Source organism: Oncorhynchus keta, chromosome 9, assembly GCF_023373465.1.
Source record: "Oncorhynchus keta strain PuntledgeMale-10-30-2019 chromosome 9, Oket_V2, whole genome shotgun sequence".
NCBI classification, from domain to species: Eukaryota; Metazoa; Chordata; class Actinopteri; order Salmoniformes; family Salmonidae; genus Oncorhynchus; species Oncorhynchus keta.
This window is the reverse complement of record NC_068429.1, coordinates 21,439,049-21,465,390: the sequence shown is the minus strand read 5'-3', so window position 1 is coordinate 21,465,390 and position 26,342 is coordinate 21,439,049. Positions and strand designations below refer to the sequence as shown.

The following is a 26,342-nucleotide window of genomic DNA, read 5'->3' as shown; positions in this document are numbered from 1 at the left end:
ATTAAAAATACACTATCACTCAATGGGGCACAATAATTCATATTCCATTACCCCCCCACACACACACACACACACACACACACACACATTGGTCTAATCCTCATTAAGTAGGCACCCTCTGGTTGTCTATGTGTTGGTTAACTACTCTACGGAGGAGGAAGAAGGGCAAATGTATTCTGCCATGACATCTGGCCATGAGTGAGAGACGGCCAGGTTCAAAAGCGAGGGAAGAGAGGTAGATCTGCCTAGCAACAGAGCAGACACAAGGTTAGAGGAGTAGGGGGGTTGTGGTAGAGAGAGAGAGAGAGAGAGAGAGTCACGTTCGTTATAAGGATCAGACCAAGGCGCAGCGTAGTATGCGTACATTATTTTTATTAACTGAATGAACACCGAATAAACCAACAAAATAACAAAACAAAATGTGACGCTATACAAAATAGTGCTGACTACAAATAGTGCAACTACACATAGACAAGATCCCACAAACACCAAAGGGAAATGGCTACCTAAATATGATCCCCAATCAGAGACAACGATAAACAGCTGCCTCTGATTGGGAACCATATCAGGCCACCATAGACATACAAATCACCTAGACCTACAAAAACCCTAGACAATACAAAAACTAGTGTACCCACCCTAGTCACACCCTGACCTGACCAAAATATAAAGAAAACAGAGATATCTCAGGTCAGGGCGTGACAGGGAGAGAATACATGCTTTAGTGCTTTTACCACGTGCATGATTCATTCTTGATGGAGTTATATGTGTGTGTGTGTGTGTGTGTGTGTGTGTGTGTGTGTGTGTGTGTGTGTGTTTATATATATATATATATATTTTACCACTTTTTCTCCCCAATTTTGTGATATCCAATTGTTAGTTAGTCTTGTCCCATAGCTGCAACTCCCATACGGACTCGGGAGAGGCGAAGGTCGAGAGCCCTGCGTGTCAAGCCGCTCTGCTTCTTGACACACTGCCCACTTAACCCGGAAGCTAGCCGCACCAATATGTTGGAGGAAATACCGTCCAGCTGGCGACCGAAATCAGCGTGCATGTGCCCGGCCCGCCACAAGGAGTCGCTAGAGTGCGATGGGACAAGGACATCTCGGCCCAAGACACGGGCTGGGATCAAACCCGGGTCTGTAGTGATGCCTCTAGCACTGCGATGCAGTGCCTTAGACCGCTGCGCTACTCGAGAGGCCTGTACTGCCTTGTTAAGGGTGGAGTTCGGCTTGCATGGTAGTCTAATAATGATGATTGTCTAATTTTTCTTCTACCAATTAATTATAGACTAGTTGTTAGTCAGCATGATTAATATTGTCCATGTTATATTGGTACAGTAATATAATAGTCTTTATTGTAGCACAATTTTTTTCTTCCATTATACAGTTGACATTAAAAGGGCAGCTATGACCATGTTGTTGCAGGGGTTCTATTCTACTGTTTCTGTCGACCTTCATTCTACTCACCATGTAGGACCTGACCTCTATTCCTACTGAAAGGGTTAATGGTCCAGACATCAGCATAGTAAACAGCAGCACACCATGCATGAGTGAAGAGGACCTAGCTACAATGTGACTCACCATTTGCTGCCTGCTTGCCAACCAGCATGCCTCAATGCTTCCTGATTCACTCTGCGTCTGTCTGCTGATATCTAATTGGCTTGTCTGGTCTGTTGCCGTTTGTAGGTGGATTCTTCTAACAGGTTTACCTATTTTTATTGGCTGATTGAGTAGCCTAGTATGTGTGGTTGTGTGTGAATACATGCGTGTGCTTGTTAGTCTGTATTAAACTGTGTTGACACACAGAAAAAATGGAGCTGGGTGATGAGTTGATCCAACTATCACTATTAAACAAACAAACACAGCAACAGAGAGAAAGACAGGACACTGGGGAGACGGAGTGAGGGTTAAAGAGAGAGGGACAGAGCGAGAGAGGGACAGTGCGAGAGAGGCAGAGAGAGGTGGAAGTGAGCAAGACAAAAGCGAGGTAGAGATGTGAGTGCATGAATCTCAGTATATTCGTCACACGGTTCAGGTTCAGAACTCTGGGGTCCTCTCATTAACCCTTCACTTACAGTACAGCTGACAGTTTTAAACAGCATACTACATACTAAATCTGTATGCCAGCCTGTTTTATTTGACACACTCATCTGGTGCCAGCAGGCTTGTGCAGCCTATGTCAGAAAGAGGGTGTAGTCTGGAGGAGAAAAGCATGTTTCTTCATGGTGACTGCATTTTTGGTCCTGGGGCCATAAGCATTATTAATGGAACAGAGTGCGTGGAGATGGAGGTGGGAGGGCAGGGATGGAGGTGGCAGGGGAGGCGGGGAGGTGGCAGGGAAGGGTGGGAGGGGAGGCATGGAGGTGGGAGGAGAAGGTGGGAGGGGAAACATGAGGGATGGAGGTGGGAGGAGAGGGTGGAAGGGGAGGCATGGAAGTGGAAGGGGAGGCATGGAGGTGGGAGGGGAGGGTGGAAGGGGAGGCATGGATGTGGGAGGGATGGAGGTGGGTGGAGAGGGTGGAAAGGGAGGCATGGAGGTGGGAGGGATGGAGGTGAGGGGAGGGATGGAGGTGGGAGGGGAGGCATGGAGGTGGGAGGAGAGGGTGGGAGGTGAGGCATGGAGGTGGGAGGCATGGAGGGTGGAAGGGGAGGCATGGAGGTGGGAGGAGAGTGGAAGGGGAGGCATGGAGGTGGGAGGGGAGGGTGGAAGGGGAGGCATGGAGGTGGGGTGAGAGGGGAGGCATGGAGGAGGGGGTGGGTGGGCGGGAGGGGAGGTGGGATGAGAGGCATGGAGGTGGCAGGGGAGGCATGGAGGTGGAAGGAGAGGGTGGGAGGGGAGGCATAGAGGTGGGAGGGTGGGAGGGGAGGCGGCAGGGGAGGCATGAAGGTGGGGGGGAGGCATGGAGGTGGATGGAGAGGGTGGGAGGGGAGGCATAGAGGTGGAAGGGGAGGGTGGGAGGAGAGGCATGGAGGTGGGAGGGGAGGGTGGAAGGGGAGGCATGAAGATAGGAGGAGAGGGTGGGAGGGATAGAGAGGGGAGGGATGGAGGTGGGAGGGGAGGCATGGAGGTGGGAGGGAGGCATGGCAGAAAGCACTCTGGTATATATGGTCTGTTGGCACGGTGACATGAATATCAGTAATGGAGGAGGAACACAGTGGAGTGCTATTATAATAACCCATTGGGATAGTAAACACATTATAATAACCCATTAGGATAGTAAACACATTATAATAACCCATTGGGATAGTAAACACATTATAATAACCCATTGGGATAGTAAACACATTATAATAACCCATTAGGATAGTAAACACATTGTAATAACCCATTGGGATAGTAAACACATTATAATAACCCATTGGGATAGTAAACACATTATAATAACCCATTGGGATAGTAAACACATTATAATAACCCATTAGGATAGTAAACACATTATAATAACCCATTAGGATAGTAAACACATTATAATAACCCATTGGGATAGTAAACACATTATAATAACCCATTGGGATAGTAAACACATTATAATAACCCATTGGGATAGTAAACACATTATAATAACCCATTGGGATAGTAAACACATTATAATAACCCATTGGGATAGTAAACACATTATAATAACCCATTGGGATAGTAAACACATATAATAACCCATTGGGATAGTAAACACATTATAATAACCCATTGGGATAGTAAACACATTGTAATAACCCATTGGGATAGTAAACACATTATAATAACCCATTGGGATAGTAAACACATTATAATAACCCATTGGGATAGTAAACACATTGTAATAACCCATTGGGATAGTAAACACATTATAATAACCCATTGGGATAGTAAACACATTATAATAACCCATTGGGATAGTAAACACATTATAATAACCCATTGGGATAGTAAACACATTATAATAACCCATTGGGATAGTAAACACATTATAATAACCCATTGGGATAGTAAACACATTATAATAACCCATTGGGATAGTAAACACATTATAATAACCCATTGGGATAGTAAACACATTATAATAACCCATTGGGATAGTAAACACATTATAATAACCCATTGGGATAGTAAACACATTATAATAACCCATTATAAAACACATAAATAACCCATTGGGATAGTAAACACATTATAATAACCCATTGGGATAGTAAACACATTATAATAACCCATAATAACCCATTGGGGTAAAACACATTATAATAACCCATTGGGATAGTAAACACATTATAATAACCCATTGGGATAGTAAACACATTATAATAACCCATTGGGATAGTAAACACATTATAATAACCCATTGGGATAGTAAACACATTATAATAACCCATTAGGATAGTAAACACATTATAATAACCCATTGGGATAGTAAACACATTATAATAACCCATTGGGATAGTAAACACATTATAATAACCCATTGGGATAGTAAACACATTATAATAACCCATTGGGATAGTAAACACATTGTAATAATAATCATTTGGTGGGTACTTTATATGTTTCCTGCTTCACATGTGGAAATGATTTGTTTATATGTCAACTCCCCCTGAGACACCCTTGGATAGTGGGGTCACGGCCAGGATCAGCCACTATCAGCGGTGACACTGGAGCAATTATGGTTGAGTGCCTTGCTCAAGGGCACGCCGGCAGATTTTTTTTCACCTTGTCGGCTCGAACTCGAACCAGTGACCTTTCGGTTACTGGCTCAGCACTCTATCCACTAGGCTACCTGCCACCCAAACAAATCATAAACATACCATAGTAGTAACTGTATACAGTATATTATTGTGGTTGTAACTAGTAGTAACTATATATATATGCATATATATATTATTGTGGTTGTATCTAGTAGTAACAGAACCCTGCTGCTTGTTATTTTTTTCACAGGAATCTATCAAAGAAGTATCAACCGAAGAAGAACTCAAGAGAAGAGGAGGAGAACAAGTGAGTTTGGCACCCAGACACAACCACAAAGTTACTTAAATCACTGTTATATAGTGTATTGCATTTGGATTGTTCGTTATTAGGCTATTTCTTCTCATTTGGTAGCTAATGAAGTAGACCTAATGTTTCTCCCAACATCTGAGCATCTTATAGCACCCTAGATAAGATGCTGTGTCAGGCCCCTCTACGTCGCCGCCTTCTCTGACATCACTTCCTTTGACATGTGACCTGTCAGATACACGTCATGCCGGGCCTTCCTGTCAACGCTGAACGAGCTGAACGACTATGCAGGACAGCACGAGGTCATTGCTGAGAACCTGACCTCTCAGATCATCACTGAACTCTCACGGTACCTCACAGAGCTCAAGGCAGAGAGGAAATCGGTGAGAACACATACACTTCAAGTTTGTATTCTGATCCATCAACTGTTTGTGTGCGCTATATATTTGATATATATCTATATCCATCCATCCATCCATCCATCCATCCATCCATCCATCTTCCTGGTCTGTTTCTCAGTATTCTGTCTGTTTATATCTCTGTGTATATTGTTCCCTCTCTCTGTCTCGCTCTGTCTTTACATCTATTGTTCTCTCCTACACTTTTTACCCTTAAACATAGTTTACTTATGTTTACTTACATACAGTAAAACTAGGCTGTAGCCAGAAACCAGGCACATTTGCCCACAGGAAAGAGAGGGAGCCAGGCCCATCCCCTCCGTGTGTGCCACGCCCTGACCTTAGAGATCCTTTTTATGTCTCTATTTTGGTTTGGTCAGGGCGTGAGTTGGGGTGGGCATTCTATGTTTTGTGTTTCAAATCAAATAAAATGTACGTGCACCACTCTTCACCTAGGTCCAGTTGCAGCCAACCGCACAAAGACATGCCACTGGGCCAACATGACTCCATGCCTGCATCTCAAATCGTACCCTATTCCCTAGGGCTGTGGTAAAAAGTACTGTACTATATAGGGAATATGGTGCCATTTGGGATGCTGTCTATGACTCCTTTATATGGAACAGATCATAGACTTCCCTATCATATCTTATCATTAAGAGTTTATTTTTCTCTTATAAACCACCTGGCAAAGATGCATGGAACATACAGTATATTTAAACTCTGAACTCATTTTTCCTTCCCATTATAAAGTAATTTGTTAGAGCAGGAGAGGTGCAGAATGCACCATTAACACAGTAATAGTATCTTAGAAGGAAAAAAGAGAACAGAAAAGAGAGGCTACCTTTTAGACATCAACCTTCGTCAAACAAGAGGGGAAATTACTCAACTGGAAAAAGAGCAGTTTGTCAGAAAAGCCATCACAACCTCTCATGTCACGGAAGCTCAGCGAGGGGAATCCATTGTAGAAAACTACAAGAGCAGGTTGCCAGTGGCTGACATGACCTTTCAGACTGACCTCTCTAAGCATTTGTATACACACCGCACAGTCAAGAACAAGCAGCAAAACTGTATGATCTCCCTCCTTACCTTTAAAAGACCACATCAGGAAGACAGGAAACACTAACAGATTATTGATTCATCCATGTTCCTCTTAAAGCTCATTTCGAACAACAAAGAGGGCAGGGGGATTTCCAGTGAGCTCTAACTGTCTCTGGGTTTGTTTGAAGAAGAATCCTCAGGCCCTCAGGTTTTGCACTGGTCTGTTGGCTCTGGCTCTGGTTTGTTCCAGCTTGGCCTGGTTCTGGCCCCGGGTCTGGGTCTCTGTCTGTCTAGTGTCTTGTCTTGTGTTTGGCACTGCTTCCAGAGGATTGGCCCTCATTCATTCGAATGTTCCCCCTCAGACTATCTGCAAGATGCTACTGTGGCCTACACACACACACAGTATCCATTCACTCTGTGCCAGCCATTATTATGAGCTGTCCTCTCGGCAGTCTCTACCATGTTAAGAGAAGGAATCAAGAGATGCTAGAACAAGGAGTAACCAGTGATACAATAACCAGTGATACAATAACCAGTGATAAAAAACAACAACATTGGAACTACTGTTGCTCGTTACCCGACACATCCCATTCCTTCCTGACGGATTCTATGGTACCAGTTATGTTGACGTAGATCTGTCCACAAGAGATTATATCAGCTCTATACCAACAAATACCCTTCGTCCAGAGATAGTAGGCTCTCTGTTAAGCAACATTAAAGTGGCTTTTCCCTCCCTCACTCAATTCCATAGCTTTTGTCAGTTTATTGGTTTGGAGGGCAGTTAATGAGTTTTATCTGTATGATGGTGATGACTGACCCTGTGTTCTCCTATTCATCTATAGTCCGTCTTTGTTACTGACACATATCACTATCGCATAGTTCCCTCTATTATGGAACCAAATCGTGTCAGTCTTTGACTGGTTCGTTGGCACATGGAGACAATGTCTGGCGCTCGGTTTTGGCTGTGTTTGTTCAATGTTGTCACAGTTTGTTGTTGGTCTACTAGAGTACTACATGATAAGAATGCTTCAAGCATGTGGATTTTGTGGTTTTTCCTTGTGCTTCCAGGTGAAGTTGTCAGCCTGATGGGCTGTGACCTGGTGCTCAGCCTGATGGGCTGTGACCTGGTGCTCAGCCTGATGGGCTGTGACCTGGTGGTCAGCCTGATGGGCTGTGACCTGGTGGTCAGCCTGATGGGCTGTGACCTGGTGGTCAGCCTGATGGGCAGTGACCTGGTGCTCAGCCTGATGGGCAGTGACCTGGTGCTCAGCCTGATGGGCTGTGACCTGGTGCTCAGCCTGATGGGCAGTGACCTGGTGCTCAGCCTGATGGGCAGTGACCTGGTGCTCAGCCTGATGGGCTGTGACCTGGTGCTCAGCCTGATGGGCTGTGACCTGGTGCTCAGCCTGATGGGCAGTGACCTGGTGCTCAGCCTGATGGGCAGTGACCTGGTGCTCAGCCTGATGGGCTGTGACCTGGTGCTCAGCCTGATGGGCAGTGACCTGGCGGTCAGCCTGATGGGCTGTGACCTGGCGGTCAGCCTGATGGGCAGTGACCTGGCGCTCAGCCTGATGGGCAGTGACCTGGTGCTCAGCCTGATGGGCTGTGACCTGGTGCTCAGCCTGATGGGCTGTGACCTGGTGCTCAGCCTGATGGGCAGTGACCTGGTGCTCAGCCTGATGGGCTGTAACCTGGTGGTCAGCCTGATGGGCTGTGACCTGGTGCTCAGCCTGATGGGCAGTGACCTGGTGCTCAGCCTGATGGGCTGTAACCTGGTGGTCAGCCTGATGGGTGTAACCTGATGGTCAGTGTGTCACTCTGTCTAGCAGCCAACATCCTTGTCGTTGTCATGCCAAACACACAGCAGAAAGAGACTGGCACAGCCTGTTGTGCAGTGCACCTGTGTTGTGACTGTGTTGTTGAATATTATACTGTACAGTATGTCAGTGCATGTCGATAATATGCAAAGCTCGAGAGCTACACATGCTCATTCATAATTTCTGATTCTATCTGTGTCTGTTACTAGTTTGCTTGTAGTAACAGTACTGGATATATAAAACATCTGAAGAAGCAGTCTAGAATAGAAACAGGTGGCCTTGTTCAGAGAGACCCTCTATGGTAAACGTTTGGCCCAGAATAAGTAGCCTATTATTTATACTGCATGGTTATTTATTCAGCTGGGCGAGAACAGGAATACGTTCTGCCTCTCTTCAATCAATCAATCAATCAATCAAATGTATTTATGAAGCCCTTTTTACACCAGCTGATGTCACAAAGTGCTGTACAGAAACACAGCCTAAAACCCCAAACAGCAAGCAATGCAGATGTAGAAGCACAGTGGCTAGGGAAAACTCCCTAGAAAGGCAGGAACCTAGGAAGAAACCTAGAGAGGAACCAGGCTGGGAGGGTGGCCAGTCCTCTTCTGGCTGTGCCGGGTGGAGATGATAACAGAACATGGCCAAGATGTTCAAACGTTCATAGATGACCAGCAGGGTCAGATAATAATAATCACAGTGGTTGTAGAGGGTGCAACAGGTCAGCTCCCCAGGAGTAAATGTCAGTTGGCTTTCCATAGCTGATCATTTAGAGACAGCAGGTCTCTTGTAGTCTATCGCACACATGTCATCATTAACACACACCTTCATAGTCATAAACACTAGTCATCAGTATCTAGCATAGTCATTTGTTTTACAATTGAACGATCTGCAGACAGACAGGATCGTCAAGTTCCTGTCTATGACTGGCCCTCCTGGGAGGCTTACAGGAGCCTACTGGCCTTTCATTGGGACAGGACAGGACAGGTTATTCTGTCTACACTACAGAAGGAGAGGAGCAATAATTGAATGGCTGAGGCTATGAATACTGAGTTTTCGCCCCTGCCCTCTAGAAATGTATTTGTCAAGTGTAAGGATCCGAATCATGTTCTGCGTGTGTGTTATTAACACACATTCTCTTTACTCACCCTCTTCTGAACCCTCAACCAATATAATCGATATGATGATGTAGCCTCTGTCTGTCTCTGATGCATATTTCTCAACCACTGCAATTCAAACGAACGTTCCAGAAATATATATGAAGGGCCGGCTACAACTTTCTCCGTCTGTTAGAACGGATATTGCTGTAGCACAAGCAAGACGCAGTCTTCACATTGCATTGGGGCAAAACAATTAGCGTTTTGTGTGATGATGTCATCTTTATAGTTATGCTGCCATATAGCCAGGAGTCAATGTTTTCAATGGTGATGGACTGGTGATGACTGCCTGCCTGTGTCTTGCTTGTGTGTTATGCTGTGTAGGCTACATAGTTGGCCTAAATAGCTGCATATAGCACCCCTCCTGAAAAAAACATTAAATTGCTTGACAACCTGTTTGTGTCATGCTTATGTTTGCAATAGCCTACTGTTACAGCAGACAAATAAATGTTTGTTGGAACTGTTTTGTGTACAAGTGGCAGCGGAGTGACTGAGCAGCAGCTGAAAGGAGGTAGGCTAGTGGATCCTGCATGCGTAGAAATCTCTGTATTTTCTCAGCAATTCGGGTTCCAGACAATCCTGAACCGCAGCCACTCCTTAAATGAATACGCTCCATTATTTCCACAGTTATGGAGCTTGTTTTGTACTGTAACATCCCTCCCTCCTTCCTCAACACCTCCCATTTCTCCCTGGTTGAACCCTCGGTAAGCCCAGCTCTGGGGGGCAAGGAAGGAGGGCAGGAAGGGAGGAGAGGCGGATCAGGGTCGAGGTCTCCTGTTGTCTCCTCAGCCCAGACAGACCCAGACCTCATTCATAAATGACGGTTTCTCACTGTACCTCCACACTGACTGAAGTGGCCCTCGATGAGCTAAACATGAGGGGTAGTGTTTCACTCTGTTTTCATAGCATCTGATGTGTCGGTGTAGACACACTGGTGGATGAATTGTGGGTCTTTATATCAGTCAGTCAGTCAGAGTTAGTGTGTCTTGCTAAGGTTGCATAACCTAGCTGCTTTGGGTCCTAATTCTCCAGACCTGACAGTGAAAAATGTGCACCAGCGCACTGATTAAATAGCAGAGAGACACACACAGAGGTCCACAGAGTAGCTCAGTGTGGAAGAAGAAAGTGTCCTCGTGTGTCTCCCTGAGAGCTAGTAAAAACATGGAACACATCAAATGGACAACACAGACCATTTCCCTGGAGAGAGAACAATGTAAGACAAAGAGAACATTGAAGAACAGTTTGTCTTTTTCTGACCTCTGCACTATGGTGTCATAATAGGGAACTACAGTGGCAAGAAAAAGTATATGAACCCTTTGGAAATACCTGGATTTCTGCATAAATTGGTCATAAAATGTGATCTGAAAAATGTGTCATTATCCTAGGGGTTCACATACTTTTTACAACCAACACTGTGAATGTTTAAATTATATATTAAAAATAGGCAAGACAAATATAATAATTTGTGTGTTATTAGTTTAAGCGTACTGTGTTTGTCTATTGTTGTGACTTAGATGAAGATCAGATCAAATTTTATGACCAATTTATGCAGAAATCCTGGCAATTTCAAAGAGTTCACATACTTTTTCTTGCCACTATATCAGTCTGTTTGTGAGTTGTTTTTCTCACACTCACTGTGTGCACCAACAGCACCATATACATGTATCTTGAGGAGTCGGCCTCTACACAGAGCTGGGGCACGGTTCTCTCTGGACGGGCCAGGGCAAGGAGAGGGAGGGAGGCCAGTGTGGAGAGAGAGAAGACCCCTCTGATCCTCTTGCCCGGTCCGTCTATTCTTCTCCAGTCCCACAGCTCCTACCATAATACACATCTCTCAGAGAGGATGATGATTGGACTAATGAGTCTGGCGTGGTGTGTGTGTGTGTGTGTGCGCGTGCTTGTGTACATGTGAGAGAGAATCAAGTAGTGTGTGTGAGAGAAAGAGAGGACATGTAGTCGTTTCGTGTCACGGGAGAGTCAGAGTGCAAAGCTTGGAAGCAAAATAATCTAACTTGTGACGGTTTCAAGGCTCTATACAGTGTTGTGGTTTTGCTCTCTTCACAGCCACATTCATTGGTCATGCTTGGCTGGTGGCTATGGTACCTGGAGACAATCCATCCAGCCAGAGCAGGGTCATGTTAGGCTATCTCTATATAATGGTTCACTAGTCTGCTCTCTACTGTACCAGGAGCGTAGTGGGCAGGCATGAACAATTACTTTGTCTGGGATAAGAAAACATGTGTCCAAGTGAAGGGCTGCCAACTGAACCTGGCATCACAAGACAAATGATTTCAAAATCTCTTCTACCTGACTGGGACTCAACCCATTTTTTAAAAACATTACCCCAAATCATTACTCCCTGGTAGCCCCAAGCCCTGGCAGTCACATGTTGCTGTTCTGAGGAGGTGAGGAGAGGGGAAAGAGGGAGGTAGGAGAGGGGGGTAGGACGAGGGGAGGCTTTGTTGGGGAGATCAAAGTGGTGTTTCCTTTAACTATACGGGCTGGATGGACCTGGGCCAAGAGGATCGCTGCAGCAGCCTAGTCCAGAAATGTAAATATGGACAGATAGACTGGCAGACACTGAGAAGCACGGTCTGTAGACCATGTTGCCCATACAGATGCCAATATAGTCTATGTTCTCACCAGAATACCTACAGCATACCACCCTGCATTCCACTGCTGGCTTGCCTCTGAAGCAAAGCAGGGTTGGTCTTGGTCAGTCCCTAAATGGGAGACCAGATGCTGCTGGAAGTGGTGTTGGACAGCCAGTAGGAAGCACTCTTTCCTCTGGTCTGAAAGAAAATATCCCAATGCCCCAGGGCAGTGAATGGGGAGATTGCCCTGTGTAGGGTGCCGTCTTTCGGATGGGATGTTAAACTGGTGTCCTGACTCTCTGTGGTCATTAAAGATCCCATGGCACTTATCATAAAAGTAGGGGTGTTAACCCCAGTGTCCTGGCTAAATTCCCAATCTGGCCCTCATACCATCATGGCCAGCAAATCATCCCCAGCTTCCAATAGGCTCATTCATCTCCTCTTCCCTGTAACTATACCCCAGGTTGTTGTTGAGAATGTGTTCTCAGTCTACTTACCTGGTAAGGGCGCAGTGGTTAAGGGCGCTGTACTGCAGCGCCAGCTGTGCCACCAGAGACTCTGGGTTCGCGCCCAGGCTCTGTCGTAACCAACCGCGACCGGGAGGTCCGTGGGGCGACGCACAATTGGCATAGCATTGTCCAGGTTAGGGAGGGATTGGCCGGTATGGATATCCTTGTCTCATCGTGTACCAGCGACTCCTGTGGCGGGCTGGGCGCAGTGCGCGCTAACCAAGGTTGCCAGGTGCCCGGTGTTTCCTCCGACACATTGGTGTGGCTGGCTTCCGGGTTGGATGTGCGCTGTGTTAAGAAGCAGTGCGGCTTGGTTGGGTTGTGTATTGGAGCACGCATGACCCTCAACCTTCATAGTATTCAATGTTTTATTGAATACTATACTACAATGTTTTATAGCATTCAATGTTTTATTTATCTTTTTTTAATCTTTTTTTTTACTATTTTCTACATTGTAGAATAATAGTGAAGACATAAAAACTATGGAATAACACGTATGGAATCATGTAGTAACCAAAAAAGTGTTAAACAAATCTAAATATCTTAGATCCTATATTTAGATTTTTATATTTTATATATTTTATATTTTAGATCCTTCAAAGTAGACATCCTTTGCCTTGATGACAGCTTTGCACACTCTTGGCATTCTCTCAACCAGCTTCACCTGGAATGCTTTTCCAACAGTCTTGAAGGAGTTCCCACATATGCTGAGCACTTGTTGGCTGCTTTTCCTTCACTCTGTGGTCCAACTCACCCCCAACCATCTCAATAGGGTTGAGGTTGGATGATTGTGGATGTCAGGTCATCTGATGCAGCACTCCATCACTCTCCTTGGTCAAATAACTCTAACAGAGCCTGGAAGTGTGTTTGGTCATTGTCCTGTTGAAAAACAAATGATAGTCCCACGAAGTGCAAACCAGAATGGCGTATTGCTGCAGAATGCTGTGGTAGCCATGCTGGCAAAGTGTGCATTGAATTGTAAATAAATCAGACAGTGTCACCAGCAAAGCACCATCACACCTCCTCCTCCATGCTTCACAGTGGAAACCACACATGCGGAGATCATCCGTTCACCTACTGTTTCTCACAAAGACATGGCGGTTGGAACCAGAAGTCTCAAATTTGAACTCATCAGACCAAAGGACAGATTTCCACCAGTCTAATGTCAATTTCTCATGTTTCTTGGCCCAAGCAAGTCTCTTCTTATTATTGGTGTCCTTTAGTAGTGGTTTCTTTGCAGCAATTCAACCATGAAGGCCTGATTCCTGTCTTCTCTGAACAGTTGATGTTGAGATGTCTGTTACTTGAACTGTGTGAAGTATTTATTTAGGCTGCAATTTCTGAGGCTGGTAACTCTAATGAACGTATCCCCTGCAGCAGAGGTAACTCTGGGTCTTCCTTTCCTGTGGCGGTCCTTGTAAGAGACAGTTTCATCATAGCGCTTGATGGTTTTTGCAACTGCCCTTGAAGAAACTTTCAAAGTTCTTGAAATTTTCCTGATTGACTGACTTTCATGTCTTAAAGTAATGATACTGTCGTTTCTCTTTGCTTATTTAAGCTGTTCTTGCAATAATATGGACTTGGTATTTTACCAAATAGGGCTTTCTTTTGTATACCACGTTTGCCTTGTCACAACACAACTGATTGGCTGAAACGTATTAAGAAGGAAAGAAATTCCATAAATTAACTTTAAACACCTGTTAATTGAGATGAATTCCAGGTAACTTCCTCATGAAGCTGGTAGAGAGAATGCCAAGAGTGTGCAACGCTGTCATCAAGGCAAAGGAAAGTGTGGTTCACCGCTCTAGAGCTTTTCCGTTCACCTTCACACCCCTGGGCCAGACTACACTCAATCATATGACCCACTGAAGAGATGAGTCTTCAGTAAAGACTTAAAGGTCGAGACCGATTCTGCGTCTCTCACATGGGTAGGCAGACCATTGCATAAACATTGAGCTCTATAGGAGAAAGCCCTGTCTCCAGGGCTCTGGTATTTTCTGTATATCAGGGTGCTAGTTTCTTATGGCAAATGTTTTTTTGTTTTTAATGGGTGCGACTGTATCTAGGGTATTACGCAAGGTTAAATTTAGTTCCTCAGTTAGGTGGTTAACCAATTTTTTTGTACTCTGACGTTCTTGGGTAGGTAGAGGGAGTATGGAAGGGCATCTAGGAATCTTTGGGTTGTCCGAGAATTTATAGCACAGCTTTTGATGATCCTTGGTTTGGGTCTGAGCAGATTATTTGTTGCGATTGCAAACGTAATATAATGGTGGTACGATAGTCTAGGATTATGCGGGAAAAACATTAAGATCCACAATATTTATTCCACAGGACAAAACTAGGTCCAGAGTATGACTGTGGCAGTGAGTAGGTCCAGAGTATGACTGTGGCAGTGAGTAGGTCCGGAGACAGAGACGGAATGCGTCGTGGACTTTTCCATGTGAATATTAAAGTCACCAAAAATGTGAATATTATCTGCCACGACTACAAGGTCCGATCGGACTACAGGGAACTCAGTGAGGAATGGTGTATACGGCCCAGGAGGCCTGTAAACAGTAGCTATAAAAAGTGATCAAATCAAATTTTATTTGTCACATACACATGGTTAGCAGATGTTAATGCGAGTGTAGCGAAATGCTTATGCTTCTAGTTCCGACAATGCAGTAATAACCAATAAGTAATCGAACTAACAATTACAAAACTACTGTCTTATACACAGTGTAAGGGGATAAAGAATATGTACATAAAGATATATGAATGAATGAGTGATGGTACAGAGCAGCATAGGCAAGATACAGTAGATGGTATCGAGTACAGTATATACATATGAGATGAGTATGTAAACAAAGTGGCATAGTTAAAGTGGCTAGTGATACATGTATTACATAAGGATGCAGTAGATGATATAGAGTACAGTATATACGTATGCATATGAGATGAATAATGTAGGGTATGTAACATTATATTAGGTAGCATTGTTTAAAGTGGCTCGTGATATATTTTACATCATTTCCCATCAATTCCCATTATTAAAGTGGCTGGAGTTGTGTCAGTGTGTTGGCAGCAGCCACTCAATGTTAGTGGTGGCTGTTTAACAGTCTGATGGCCTTGAGATAGAAGCTGTTTTTCAGTCTCTCGGTCCCAGCTTTGATGCACCTGTACTGACCTCGCCTTCTGGATGATAGCGGGGTGAACAGGCAGTGGCTCGGGTGGTTGTTGTCCTTGATGATCTTTATGGCCTTCCTGTAACATCGGGTGGTGTAGGCGTCCTGGAGGGCAGGTAGTTTGCCCCCGGTGATGCGTTGTGCAGACCTTACTACCCTCTGGAAAGCCTTACGGTTGTGGGCGGAGCAGTTGCCGTACCAGGCGGTGATACAGCCCGCCAGCATGCTCTCGATTGTGCATCTGTAGAAGTTTGTGAGTGCTTTTGGTGACAAGCCGAATTTCTTCAGCCTCCTGAGGTTGAAGAGGCGCAGCTGCGCCTTCTTCACGATGCTGTCTGTGTGAGTGAACCAATTCAGTTTGTCTGTGATGTGTATGCCGAGGAACTTAAAACTTGCTACCCTCTCCACTACTGTTCCATCGATGTGGATAGGGGGGTGTTCCCTCTGCTGTTTCCTGAAGTCCACAATCATCTCCTTAGTTGAGTGTGAGGTTATTTTCCTGACACCACACTCTGAGGGCCCTCACCTCCTCCCTGTAGGCCGTCTCGTCGTTGTTGGTAATCAAGCCTACCACTGTTGTGTCGTCCGCAAACTTGATGATTGAGTTGGAGGCGTGCGTGGCCACGCAGTTGTGGGTGAACAGGGAGTACAGGAGAGGGCTCAGAACGCACTCTTGTGGGGCCCCAGTGTTGAGGATCAGCGGGGTGGAGATATTGTTGCCTACCCTCACCACCTGGGGGCGGCCCGTCGGAAGTCCAGTACCCAGTTGCACAGGGCGGGGTCGAGACCCAGGGTCTCGAGCTTGATGACGAGCTTGGAGGGTACTATGGTGTTGAATGCCGAGCTGTAGTCGATGAACAGAATTCTCACATAGGTATTCCTCTTGTCCAGATGGGTTAGGGCAGTGTGCAGTGTGGTTGAGATTGCATCGTCTGTGGACCTATTTGGGCGGTAAGCAAATTGGAGTGGGTCTAGGGTGTCAGGTAGGGTGGAGGTGATATGGTCCTTGACTAGTCTCTCAAAGCATGATGACTGAAGTGAGTGCTACGGGGCGGTAGTCGTTTAGCTCAGTTACCTCAGCTTTCTTGGGAACAGGAACAATGGTGGCCCTCTTGAAGCATGTGGGAACAGCAGACTGGTATAGGGATTGATTGAATATGTCCGTAAACACACCGGCCAGCTGGTCTGCGCATGCTCTGAGGGCGCGGCTGGGGATGCCGTCTGGGCCTGCAGCCTTGCGAGGGTTAACACGTTTAAATGTCTTACTCACCTCGGCTGCAGTGAAGGAGAGTCCGCATGTTTTCATTGTAGGCCGTGTCAGTGGCACTGTATTGTCCTCAAAGCGGGCAAAAAAGTTATTTAGTCTGCCTGGGAGCAAGACATCCTGGTCCGTGACAGGGCTGGTTTTCTTCTTGTAGTCCGTGATTGACTGTAGACCCTGCCACATACCTCTTGTGTCTGAGCCGTTGAATTGAGATTCTACTTTGTCTCTATACTGACGCTTAGCTTGTTTGATAGCCTTGCGGAGGGAATAGCTGCACTGTTTGTATTCGGTCATGTTACCAGTCACCTTGCCCTGATTAAAAGCAGTGGTTTGCGCTTTCAGTTTCACGCGAATGCTGCAATCAATCCACGGTTTCTGGTTAGGGAATGTTTTAATCGTAGCTATGGGAACGACATCTTCAACGCACGTTCTAATGAACTCGCACACCGAATCAGCGTATTCGTCAATGTTGTTATCTGACGCAACACGAAACATATCCCAGTCCACGTGATGGAAGCAGTCTTGGAGTCATGATTGATTGAGTAGGCTGCATGACTAGAAGCTCAAAAAATGAAAACGCAGTCTTCTTTTTTTGTCAAATGAAATTTGCTTTCGTAAATATTAGCAACACCTCCGGCTTTGCGGGATGCGCGGGGGATATGGTCACTAGTGTAACCAGGAGGAGAGGCCTCATTTAACACAGTCAATTCATCAGGCTTAAGCCACGATTCAGTCAGGCCAATCACATCAAGATTATGATCAGTGATTAGTTCATTGACTATAACTTCCTTGGAAGTGAGGGATCTGACATTAAGTTCCCCTATTTTCAGATGTGAGGTATCACGATCTCTTTCAATAATGGCAGGAATGGAGGTCTTTATTCCAGTGAGATTGAAAAGGCGAACACTGCCATGTTTAGCTTTGCCCAACCTAGATCGAGGCACAGACTCTGTCTCAATGGGGATAGCTGAGCTGACTACACCGACTGTGCTAGTGGCAGACTCCACTAAGCTGGCAGGCTGGCTAACAGCCTGCTGCCTGGTCTCATTGTGGAGCTAGAGGAGTTAGAGCCCTGTCTATATTGGTAGATAACATGAGAGCACCCCTCCAGCTAGGATGGAGTCTGTCACTCCTCAGCAGGCCAGGTTTGGTCCTGTTTGTGGGTGAGTTCCAGAAAGAGGGACAATTATTTACAAATTCTATCTTTTGGGAGGGGCAGAAAACTGTTTTCAACCAGCAATTGAGTTGTGAGACTCTGCTGTAGGGCTCATCACTCCCCCTAACTGGGAGGGGGTCAGAGACAATTATTCGATGCCGACACATCTTTCTAGCTGATTTACTCGCTGAACCTATGTTGCGCTTGGTGACCTCTGACTGTTTCATTCTAACATCGTTGGTGCCGATGTGGATGACAATATCCCTATACTCTCTACACTCGCCAGTTTTAGCCTTAGCCAGCACCATCTTCAGATTAGCCTTAAAGTCGGTAGCCCTGCCTCCTGGTAAACAATGTATGTTCGCTGGATGATTATTTTTTAAGTCTAATACTACGGATAATGGAGTTGCCAATGACTAGGGTGTTCAATTTTTCAGAGCTAATGGTGGGAGGCGTTGGTGTCTCAGACCCCTTTTACGGGTGGAGGAGAGATCAGAGAAGACTTGGATTCTCACTCGTTGCTTAATGGGGAGATCCGGTTGAAAGTTTCTGTCGGCTGAATGAGCGACACCGGTTGACCATTCCTGCAGCATTTCCTTCCAGAAGCCATGGCAAAATTGTCTGGCTACAGGGACTGTGCGAGGGGATTTATACTACTATCTGTACTTATTGGTGGCACAGATGCTGTTTCATGCTTTCCTACACTTAAATTTCCCTTGCATAATGATTGCGTCTGAAACTGGGCTTGTAGCACAGCTATCCTCGCCGGAAGGCGATCGTTCTCCTGTATATTATGAGTACAGCGACTGCAATTAAAAGGCATAATGTTAATGTTACTACTTAGCTTCGGCTGGTGGAGGTCCTGTTGAACCATGCCCAGATAAAGCGTCCAGAGTGAAAAAGATGAGTGAAAACAGTTGATAGAGGGGGAAAATAAAAAATATAAAACGGTAATTAAAAAGTAAAAATTGTAAAGTTCGCAGGTAGCAAAGAAATGTTAGCAACAAACCTCGCAGCAGCATGTAAACAAGTCTACAAGTTGTGACCGGCTCCAGGGTGGGCCATTCTCTTTAAGAGCTGAAGGAATTCCCCTAAAACAGTTTGAGAACTTCCCCATTTGACTCAGCTTCCCCAAAGATAGTCGTGGTTTCCCCAGTAAGACAAGGACGTGAGAAGTGACATTTCCAAGGTTCTGTCTAAACCCAGTTCAGTCATATTAAATTGACCAGGGTTTCCCAAACTCAGTCCTTGGGACCCCAAGGGGTGCACGTTTTGTTTTTCGCCCTAGTACTACACAGCTGATTCAAATAATCAGCTTATCATCAAGGTTTGATCATTTGAATCAGCTGTGTAGTGTTAGGGCAAAAACCAAAACATGCACCCCTTGGGGTCCTGAGATCTGAGTTTGGGAAACCTTAGACATTTACAGATATGTGCTCTAAATAATAAATTGGGTAGAAATGAACTCCTTGTCTTTCTTCTCGTGTGTATGTGTGTGTGTGTGTGTGTGTGTGTGTGTGTGTGTGTGTGTGTGTGTGTGTGTGTGTGTGTGTGTGTGTGTGTGTGTGCGTGCGTGTGTGTGCATGTATGCCGGCCGGCGTGTGTGTGCAGAATACAAGAGTTATTGTCGGGCCATTTAGATTAGAAGCATTGATACGCCACTGAAATACAAGCGCTGGGCTTTTCATTCTCTATAATAGTCTGTGTCTTTTATTGAAAGCCTGGGGAAGACATCGATATTCCACACAGCTACTGAGGTTGAGACCAGCATAGACTGGTGCTTGCTGGGCATAGCTCTCTTTCATTTGTTTCATTGATATCAACTGCTTCAATGAAATGTTCTACACTGTTTTATAATAGGAGTGATACATTCATTATTAGGCCTTTATAACACACCATGTTCTGTCCGTTTATGTATCTTTTGAAATGTTCAGAGACAATCCAGAGAAGACTGCAGAGAAACGTGTTCTGCCTTTTGGCTGAGTTGGGCTCTCATTCCTTCTCTCACGCCTTCTCTCATTAATTCCCTGGAGGGGGGAAGGCCAAGTGCGGCCTGTTAGGAAAAACACCCAGCGTGTTTACTGAGCATGCCCAGACCGACAGCTGCCATGTCCTCCCTGTGCAATATGCCACACTTGGCAAGGCTGGTACTGGCAGCCATCTTAGAATCTCTCTGTCGTTCCGTCACTATCTGTGTCTGTCTGGTATCTCTAGATCCTTTCAGTCACTATCTGTGTCTGTCTGGTATTTCTAGATCCTTTCAGTCACTATCTGTGTCTGTCTGGTAGCTCTAGATCCTTTCAGTCACTATCTGTGTCTGTCTGGTATTTCTAGATCCTTTCAGTCACTATCTGTGTCTGTCTGGTAGCTCTAGATCCTTTCAGTCACTATCTGTGTCTGTCTGGTATTTCTAGATCCTTTCAGTCACTATCTGTGTCTGTCTGGTAGCTCTAGATCCTTTCAGTCACTATCTGTGTCTGTCTGGGAGCTCTAGATCTGTTCAGTCACTTATTTCTCTCTCGCTCGCTCTCTCTCTCTGATCTTCATCTAAGTCACAACAATAGACAAACAGTGTGCTTAAACTAATGACACACAAATTATTGTATGTTTCTTGTCTATATTGAATAGATAATTTAAAACCTCTTGATGTTACCCATCCCGGATCCGGGATCGTGAATACACCCTCAGGCTCATTACCATAACGCAACGTTAACGATTTCTAAAAATCGCAAATGAAATGAAATAAATATGCCTGCTCTCAAGCTTAGCATTTTCTTAACAACACTGTCATCTCAGATTTTCAAAATATGCTTTTGAACCATAGAAAATCAAGCATTTGTGTAAGAGTTTTGATAGCTATTGTAGCATTTAGCGTAGCATTTAGCACGCAACATTTTCACAAAAACCAGAAAAGCAATCAAATAAAATAATTTACCTTTGAAGAACTTCGAATGTTTTCAATGAGGAGACTCTCCGTTACATAGCAAATGTCCAGTTTTTCCTGAAAGATTCTTTGTGTAGGACAAATCTTCCGTTTTGTACATCACATTTGGCTACCGAAACTAACCGAAAATTCAGTCACCAAAACGTCTAACTTTTTTCCAAATTAACTCCATAATATCGACCGAAACATGGCAAATGTTGTTTAGAATCAATCCTCAAGGTGTTTTTTCAAATATCTCTTCATTGATATGCCGGTTCGTGGAAGCATGCTTTCGTCTCAGAATCCCATGGAAAAATACCAGCAGCTGAGTTTTGCGCACCAATTTCCACGCAGGACACCGTGCGGACACCTGGCAAATGTAGTCTCTTATGGTCAATCTTCCAATGATATGCCTACAAATATGTCACAATGCTGCAGACACCTTGGGGAAACGATAGATAGGGCAGACTCATTCCTGTCGCATTCACAGCCATATAAGGAGACAATGAAAAACAGAGCCTCAGAAATCCTGCTCATTTCCTGGTTGCAGTTTCATCTTGGTTTTGCCTGAAGCTGCTGTTTTAGGGCACTCACAGATAATATCTTTGCAGTTCTGGAAACGTCAGAGTATTTTCTTTCCAAAGCTATCAATTATATACATAGTCGAGCATCTTTTTGTGACAAAATATTGCGCTTAAAACGGGCACGTCTTTTTATAAAAAAATGAAATAGCGCCCCCTAGCTTCAACTGGTTAACATTCACCATGTAGGTTGTAAAAATGATGTGAACCCCTAGGATAATGACTTCTCCAAAAGCTAATTGGAGTGAGGAGTCAGCCAAGGTCAGCTAATACAAGGTGTGTTCAATAGAGACATGAAAACATAGAATTGTTTGTGTGTTATTAGTTTAAACATTGTGTTTGTCTATTGTTGTGACCTAGATGAAGATCAGATCAAATTTTATGACCAATTTATGCAGAAATCCAGGTATTTCCAAAGGGTTCACATACTGTATATGTTGGTCATGCCTCAGTACACACGTGTAACATTTGGGGGAAATGAAGATGGGTGTCCTGTCCCCAGGCAGGGTAGCCATCAGCAGCTTCTCTCACCTTCCTGTCATATGTCACTAGTGTCTGGACACTCTAACCAATCAACCAGCTTCTGTTCTGCTCATGGACATAATGCATCGCTTTCACACAGACATGTAACGCTCCTCTACACCAATGAAGAAGGTCATTGTGACTGAAACGCCATCATCTTTTCAGTCTAATAAGGGGCAGTAATGTAATATCCATCTGTAGGTTCAGAAAGGTGCAGAAAGTAGTAATCTCCATCTGTTTTGGGACAATCCTTTTGATGATGAATGGATAGGTCATTTTGAAGTCGCAGGCTGTAGCTGTGCACCTGTGAGCTTTGTGCCAATTGGTCTGTCACTGTAATCAAATCTGTGCCATCTACTGGGATTAAGTACAAATGTCTACTGCAGGGATCATCAACTAGGTTCAGCCGCGGACCAATTTCTTTCTTGAGCGGATGGTCATGTGGCCTGAAAATAATACAAAATAATTTGGAGACTGCAAATTGACCGCAAGAAGCCCAAACAGATATAATATTTGACATAAACACTTAATTTCAAACCATGTTTACATTTGTATAAGATTCCGTCTCTATTATGCGTGGGAATACTTGGGAACAGATGTCCAAAATCTAAATCACTTGGAGCTGATTTTCTGTTTTTTTTAAGGTCTTTTATGTACAACAATGAAAATTCCGCCAGTTGGGGAAGCCCGGTCTTCTGTATTAGCCCTAGGTCTGGGACATGGTGAGGCTAACCTGCATCTCACAGGGTAGCTGCTTTTAATCCATAATCTCCTGGTGTGTCACAGCATAAATCATACATCCGACAGAAACATCAGTCACCCGTCATCTCGTCTGCCTTCCATCTCTTTAATCAAAAGAAAACTCATAATTTATCTCCTTTCTTTACCCCCCCAACCCGCCCACTGCTCTTGTAGATATGATTTATGAGCAAACGTTGTGATAACTTTTTTCTCTTTCTCGATCAGCACTTCCATGATGGACGTAAAGCGCAGCAACAGATTGAGAGCTTGTGGAAACAGCTGGAGTCGGTAAGTACTGTATAGAGTAGTATTACTGAGTATGTAGTACTACTATAGTACTATTTCAGCCCAGTAGTCGTAGTACTACTACAGTTATGACAACCCAGTAGTCGTAGTACTACTACAGTTATGGCAGCCCAGTAGTTGTAGTACTACTACAGTTATGACAACCCAGTAGTCGTAGTACTACTACAGTTATGACAGCCCAGTAGTCGTAGTACTACTACAGTTATGACAACCCAGTAGTCGTAGTACTACTACAGTTATGACAGCCCAGTAGTCGTAGTACTACTACAGTTATGGCAGCCCAGTAGTTGTAGTACTACTACAGTTATGACAACCCAGTAGTCGTAGTACTACTACAGTTATGACAGCCCAGTAGTCGTAGTACTACTACAGTTATGGCAGCCCAATAGTCATAGTACTACTACAGTCATGACATCCCAGTAGTCATAGTACTACTACAGTCATGACAGTTTAGTGGTTATAGTATGCATGTAGTTGCTAAATTGCAGTATTGCAGGTGGAGAAACTGAAGCCCAGTACCTGGCAGTGAATGGAATCACTCCTGTTTAAGGATTAGTTGGTATCGAATGTATGGAACTGTGTGTTTAATAAAAATCACTAGACAGAGATTTAGACAGGGATTTACACAGGATTACACTCATAACATACAGCCTTTATCCCTAAGCCATTCCATCCCAATGAGAAACTAAACCAAAACAATGGCCCTTTTTCTTGTGAATGTGAAAGATTGTTGAGGATAGGACTGCAGAGCTCAAAGTTGATCAACGGTCATACAGTAGCTGCATCTCAGATTGGATTTAGATCAAATGAAGAAGGGAAGTGGAGATGGTAGGTGCCGTAGGCTTCCTGGACAAATATCAAATCAAAATCAAATGGTTAAAGAGACTCAAGTCCTTCTGTTCACCTGATTTAGAATTCCTCACAATCAAATGTCGACCGCATTATCTACCAAGGGAATTCTCTTCGATTATAATCACAGCCGTATATATTCCCCCCCCCCCCAAGCAGACACATCGAAATAGAGATGTATCCAAGGTTCATTGGTCTACAATTTGACCGTAAATGTTGAATGAACCATCAGACTGTTCCATATGCAGGGTAGATTAAGACATTACCTCATTAACAGGTTAACAACAGGTCTGAAGACCATTAATTCAGACTGAGTTTCTCAAGGACAGTGCAGTAGATTGTTGTGCATTCCTAAAGCATAGCATAAAGGCATCCCTCCAAGCTGATCACAAGGAGTGGAGGAGGAGAGGCCAACAAATGAAGGAGTGAAAGGAATGAGTGTCAGTGTATTTGTTTCCTCTGTAAAGGAGAGCCTATCCCTGTGATTGTTTGAGTCTCTACAGGGCCTTCCTTATCACTATCTGGACAGAGAGAGAGAGAGAGAAACATTACAGTCCCATTCCTCTCCTCCTCCCTCTCTGAGCGCTCAATGTTCCCATTGTGTTCAGGGCAGCGAGGCAAGGGTTAGAGTGCATCCTCAATGAACAAACACTGATTGTTCCGAGCGAGGGATGGAAGAAGGGATGATTTTGAGCACAAACAGCCACCAACATTTATGTAATCTTCCGAAAGACTTGACTTTGAGAGATAGACCCTTTGGCTGTGTCAGAATCACATGTCCAATGTAGGCTAACTGACATCTATGTCACACAATGGCTGGTCTAAAACGATATGACTTCCATGTAACCTACACTGTGTGTGACTTCTATCCCTCTCCAAGTTCCCAAAGGGTAAATGTTTATTAGCCTATATTAGTGAGCTATAGGCCATACACCTAAAATAACTATGTGACTGTTCCCCCCCCTCAGAGTAAACGGCGGTTCGAGAGAGACTGTAAAGAGGCGGACCGGGCGCAGCAGTACTTTGAGAGAATGGACGCCGACATCAATGTAACGAAAGCAGACGTGGAGAAGGTATGTCCTGTCATCGCTCACCACCAACCAATCTAAAACTAGCCTGCCCACCACTGACCAATCACAAGCAAGTGCATTATAATCACACTGCTTAAACATAACTGCTTTATCTCTCCTCTCTGTGTATGAAAAGAGAAAATAGTTAATGTACTGTACAACAACCCCCTCTTTTCCCTGACCCACCCCACGTGAGGCATCAGTAACAGTTGATTTTGCTCCAGGGCTTTCTGCACAGGCTGGCATTGCATCTCTCTGTCGGCAGCACAGTAATAGTGATCTCCCGCTTCTCACCACGGCGATAGCAGGACTTACTGACTGAGTCATTATCACTGTTGGCCAGGCAGACCAGGAGCAGAGCAGCCAGTCATTGTGACCTGCCTGTCTACCATGTGCGTCGCTTGGCAGCACAACCAGCTTTGTGTTTGTGTGTGTGTGTGTGTGTGTGTGCGTGCGTGCGTGCGTGCGTGCGTGCACATTGTTGTCCCTATCTAACCTTCCTTCCTTGCATGCTGGAAAATGAGTATTGTGTCGTGTGAATGTGTTGTTTATCTGTATATTTTCGTTTCTGCTCTCGCTGGTGAATCTCAACAGTCATCAGACTTTGGAGTCTTGTGTTGATGTCACATCCTGTGTCCCTAATCATCGGGAATTGGGATTGCCTCTGATGTACGTGTCTTTAACCCACGCGCTGCCATGTCTCAAGGCATCATGGGTTACACCACCCCGGTGTGTTGCTTCATCAGCAGTCCACCCAGCAGTGGACCAGGCTCAGAGCGGACACGGTTCAGATCCGATTATGATGCTAATACAGGCCTGCACAAGGAGCCTTTATGTCCTCAGTCTCTCACAGCCAAACACAATGGATGGGCTCAGACCATTGGCTCGGACCAGAGCAGCACTGTATAGCACTGGACTGACAGGAACTGAACTGACATACAGCATCAGCCCTGCTTCTCCCTAAGCAACCAACACAAACACATACCAAGTCTGGCACTGTGTCTGAGTCCCCTGTGTTAGTGGAAATTAAATGATTCACTCCTTGGTTTTGAGAAACAAACCAGTTTTTAATCATAACAAGCATGGTTTTAATGCATTTGAAGATTGGTGTTAGTCATGTACACTCAATATGTGATTCTCTATATGATATTATGGCAAGGCAACGTAGCTCTTGATCTGGAGTTTTGTATGGAGAGTTTACTGCCAGTGGAAAGTCTAAACAGGCACTTTCATAGATAAGCGTGATTCTGTAGGTGCTCGCTTTCCCCCACGCACACACACACTGCTG

The 26,342-nt window shown here is 44.8% G+C and overlaps 1 protein-coding gene across 15 annotated transcripts in view; it reads left to right on the top strand.

The window, feature by feature from the left end:
* The window catches only part of LOC118387392 (formin-binding protein 1-like), a 99,656-nt gene that overhangs the window by 37,746 nt on the left and 35,568 nt on the right, over positions 1-26,342 (top strand). For all 15 annotated transcript variants that reach the window (XM_052525459.1, XM_052525458.1, XM_035775710.2 and 12 more), the window contains exons 3-6: positions 4,912-4,968; positions 5,204-5,351; positions 23,055-23,117; positions 24,953-25,057. In XM_052525459.1, the coding sequence (XP_052381419.1) occupies positions 4,912-4,968; positions 5,204-5,351; positions 23,055-23,117; positions 24,953-25,057 (373 nt within the window). The remainder of the gene's footprint in view (positions 1-4,911; positions 4,969-5,203; positions 5,352-23,054; positions 23,118-24,952; positions 25,058-26,342) is intronic.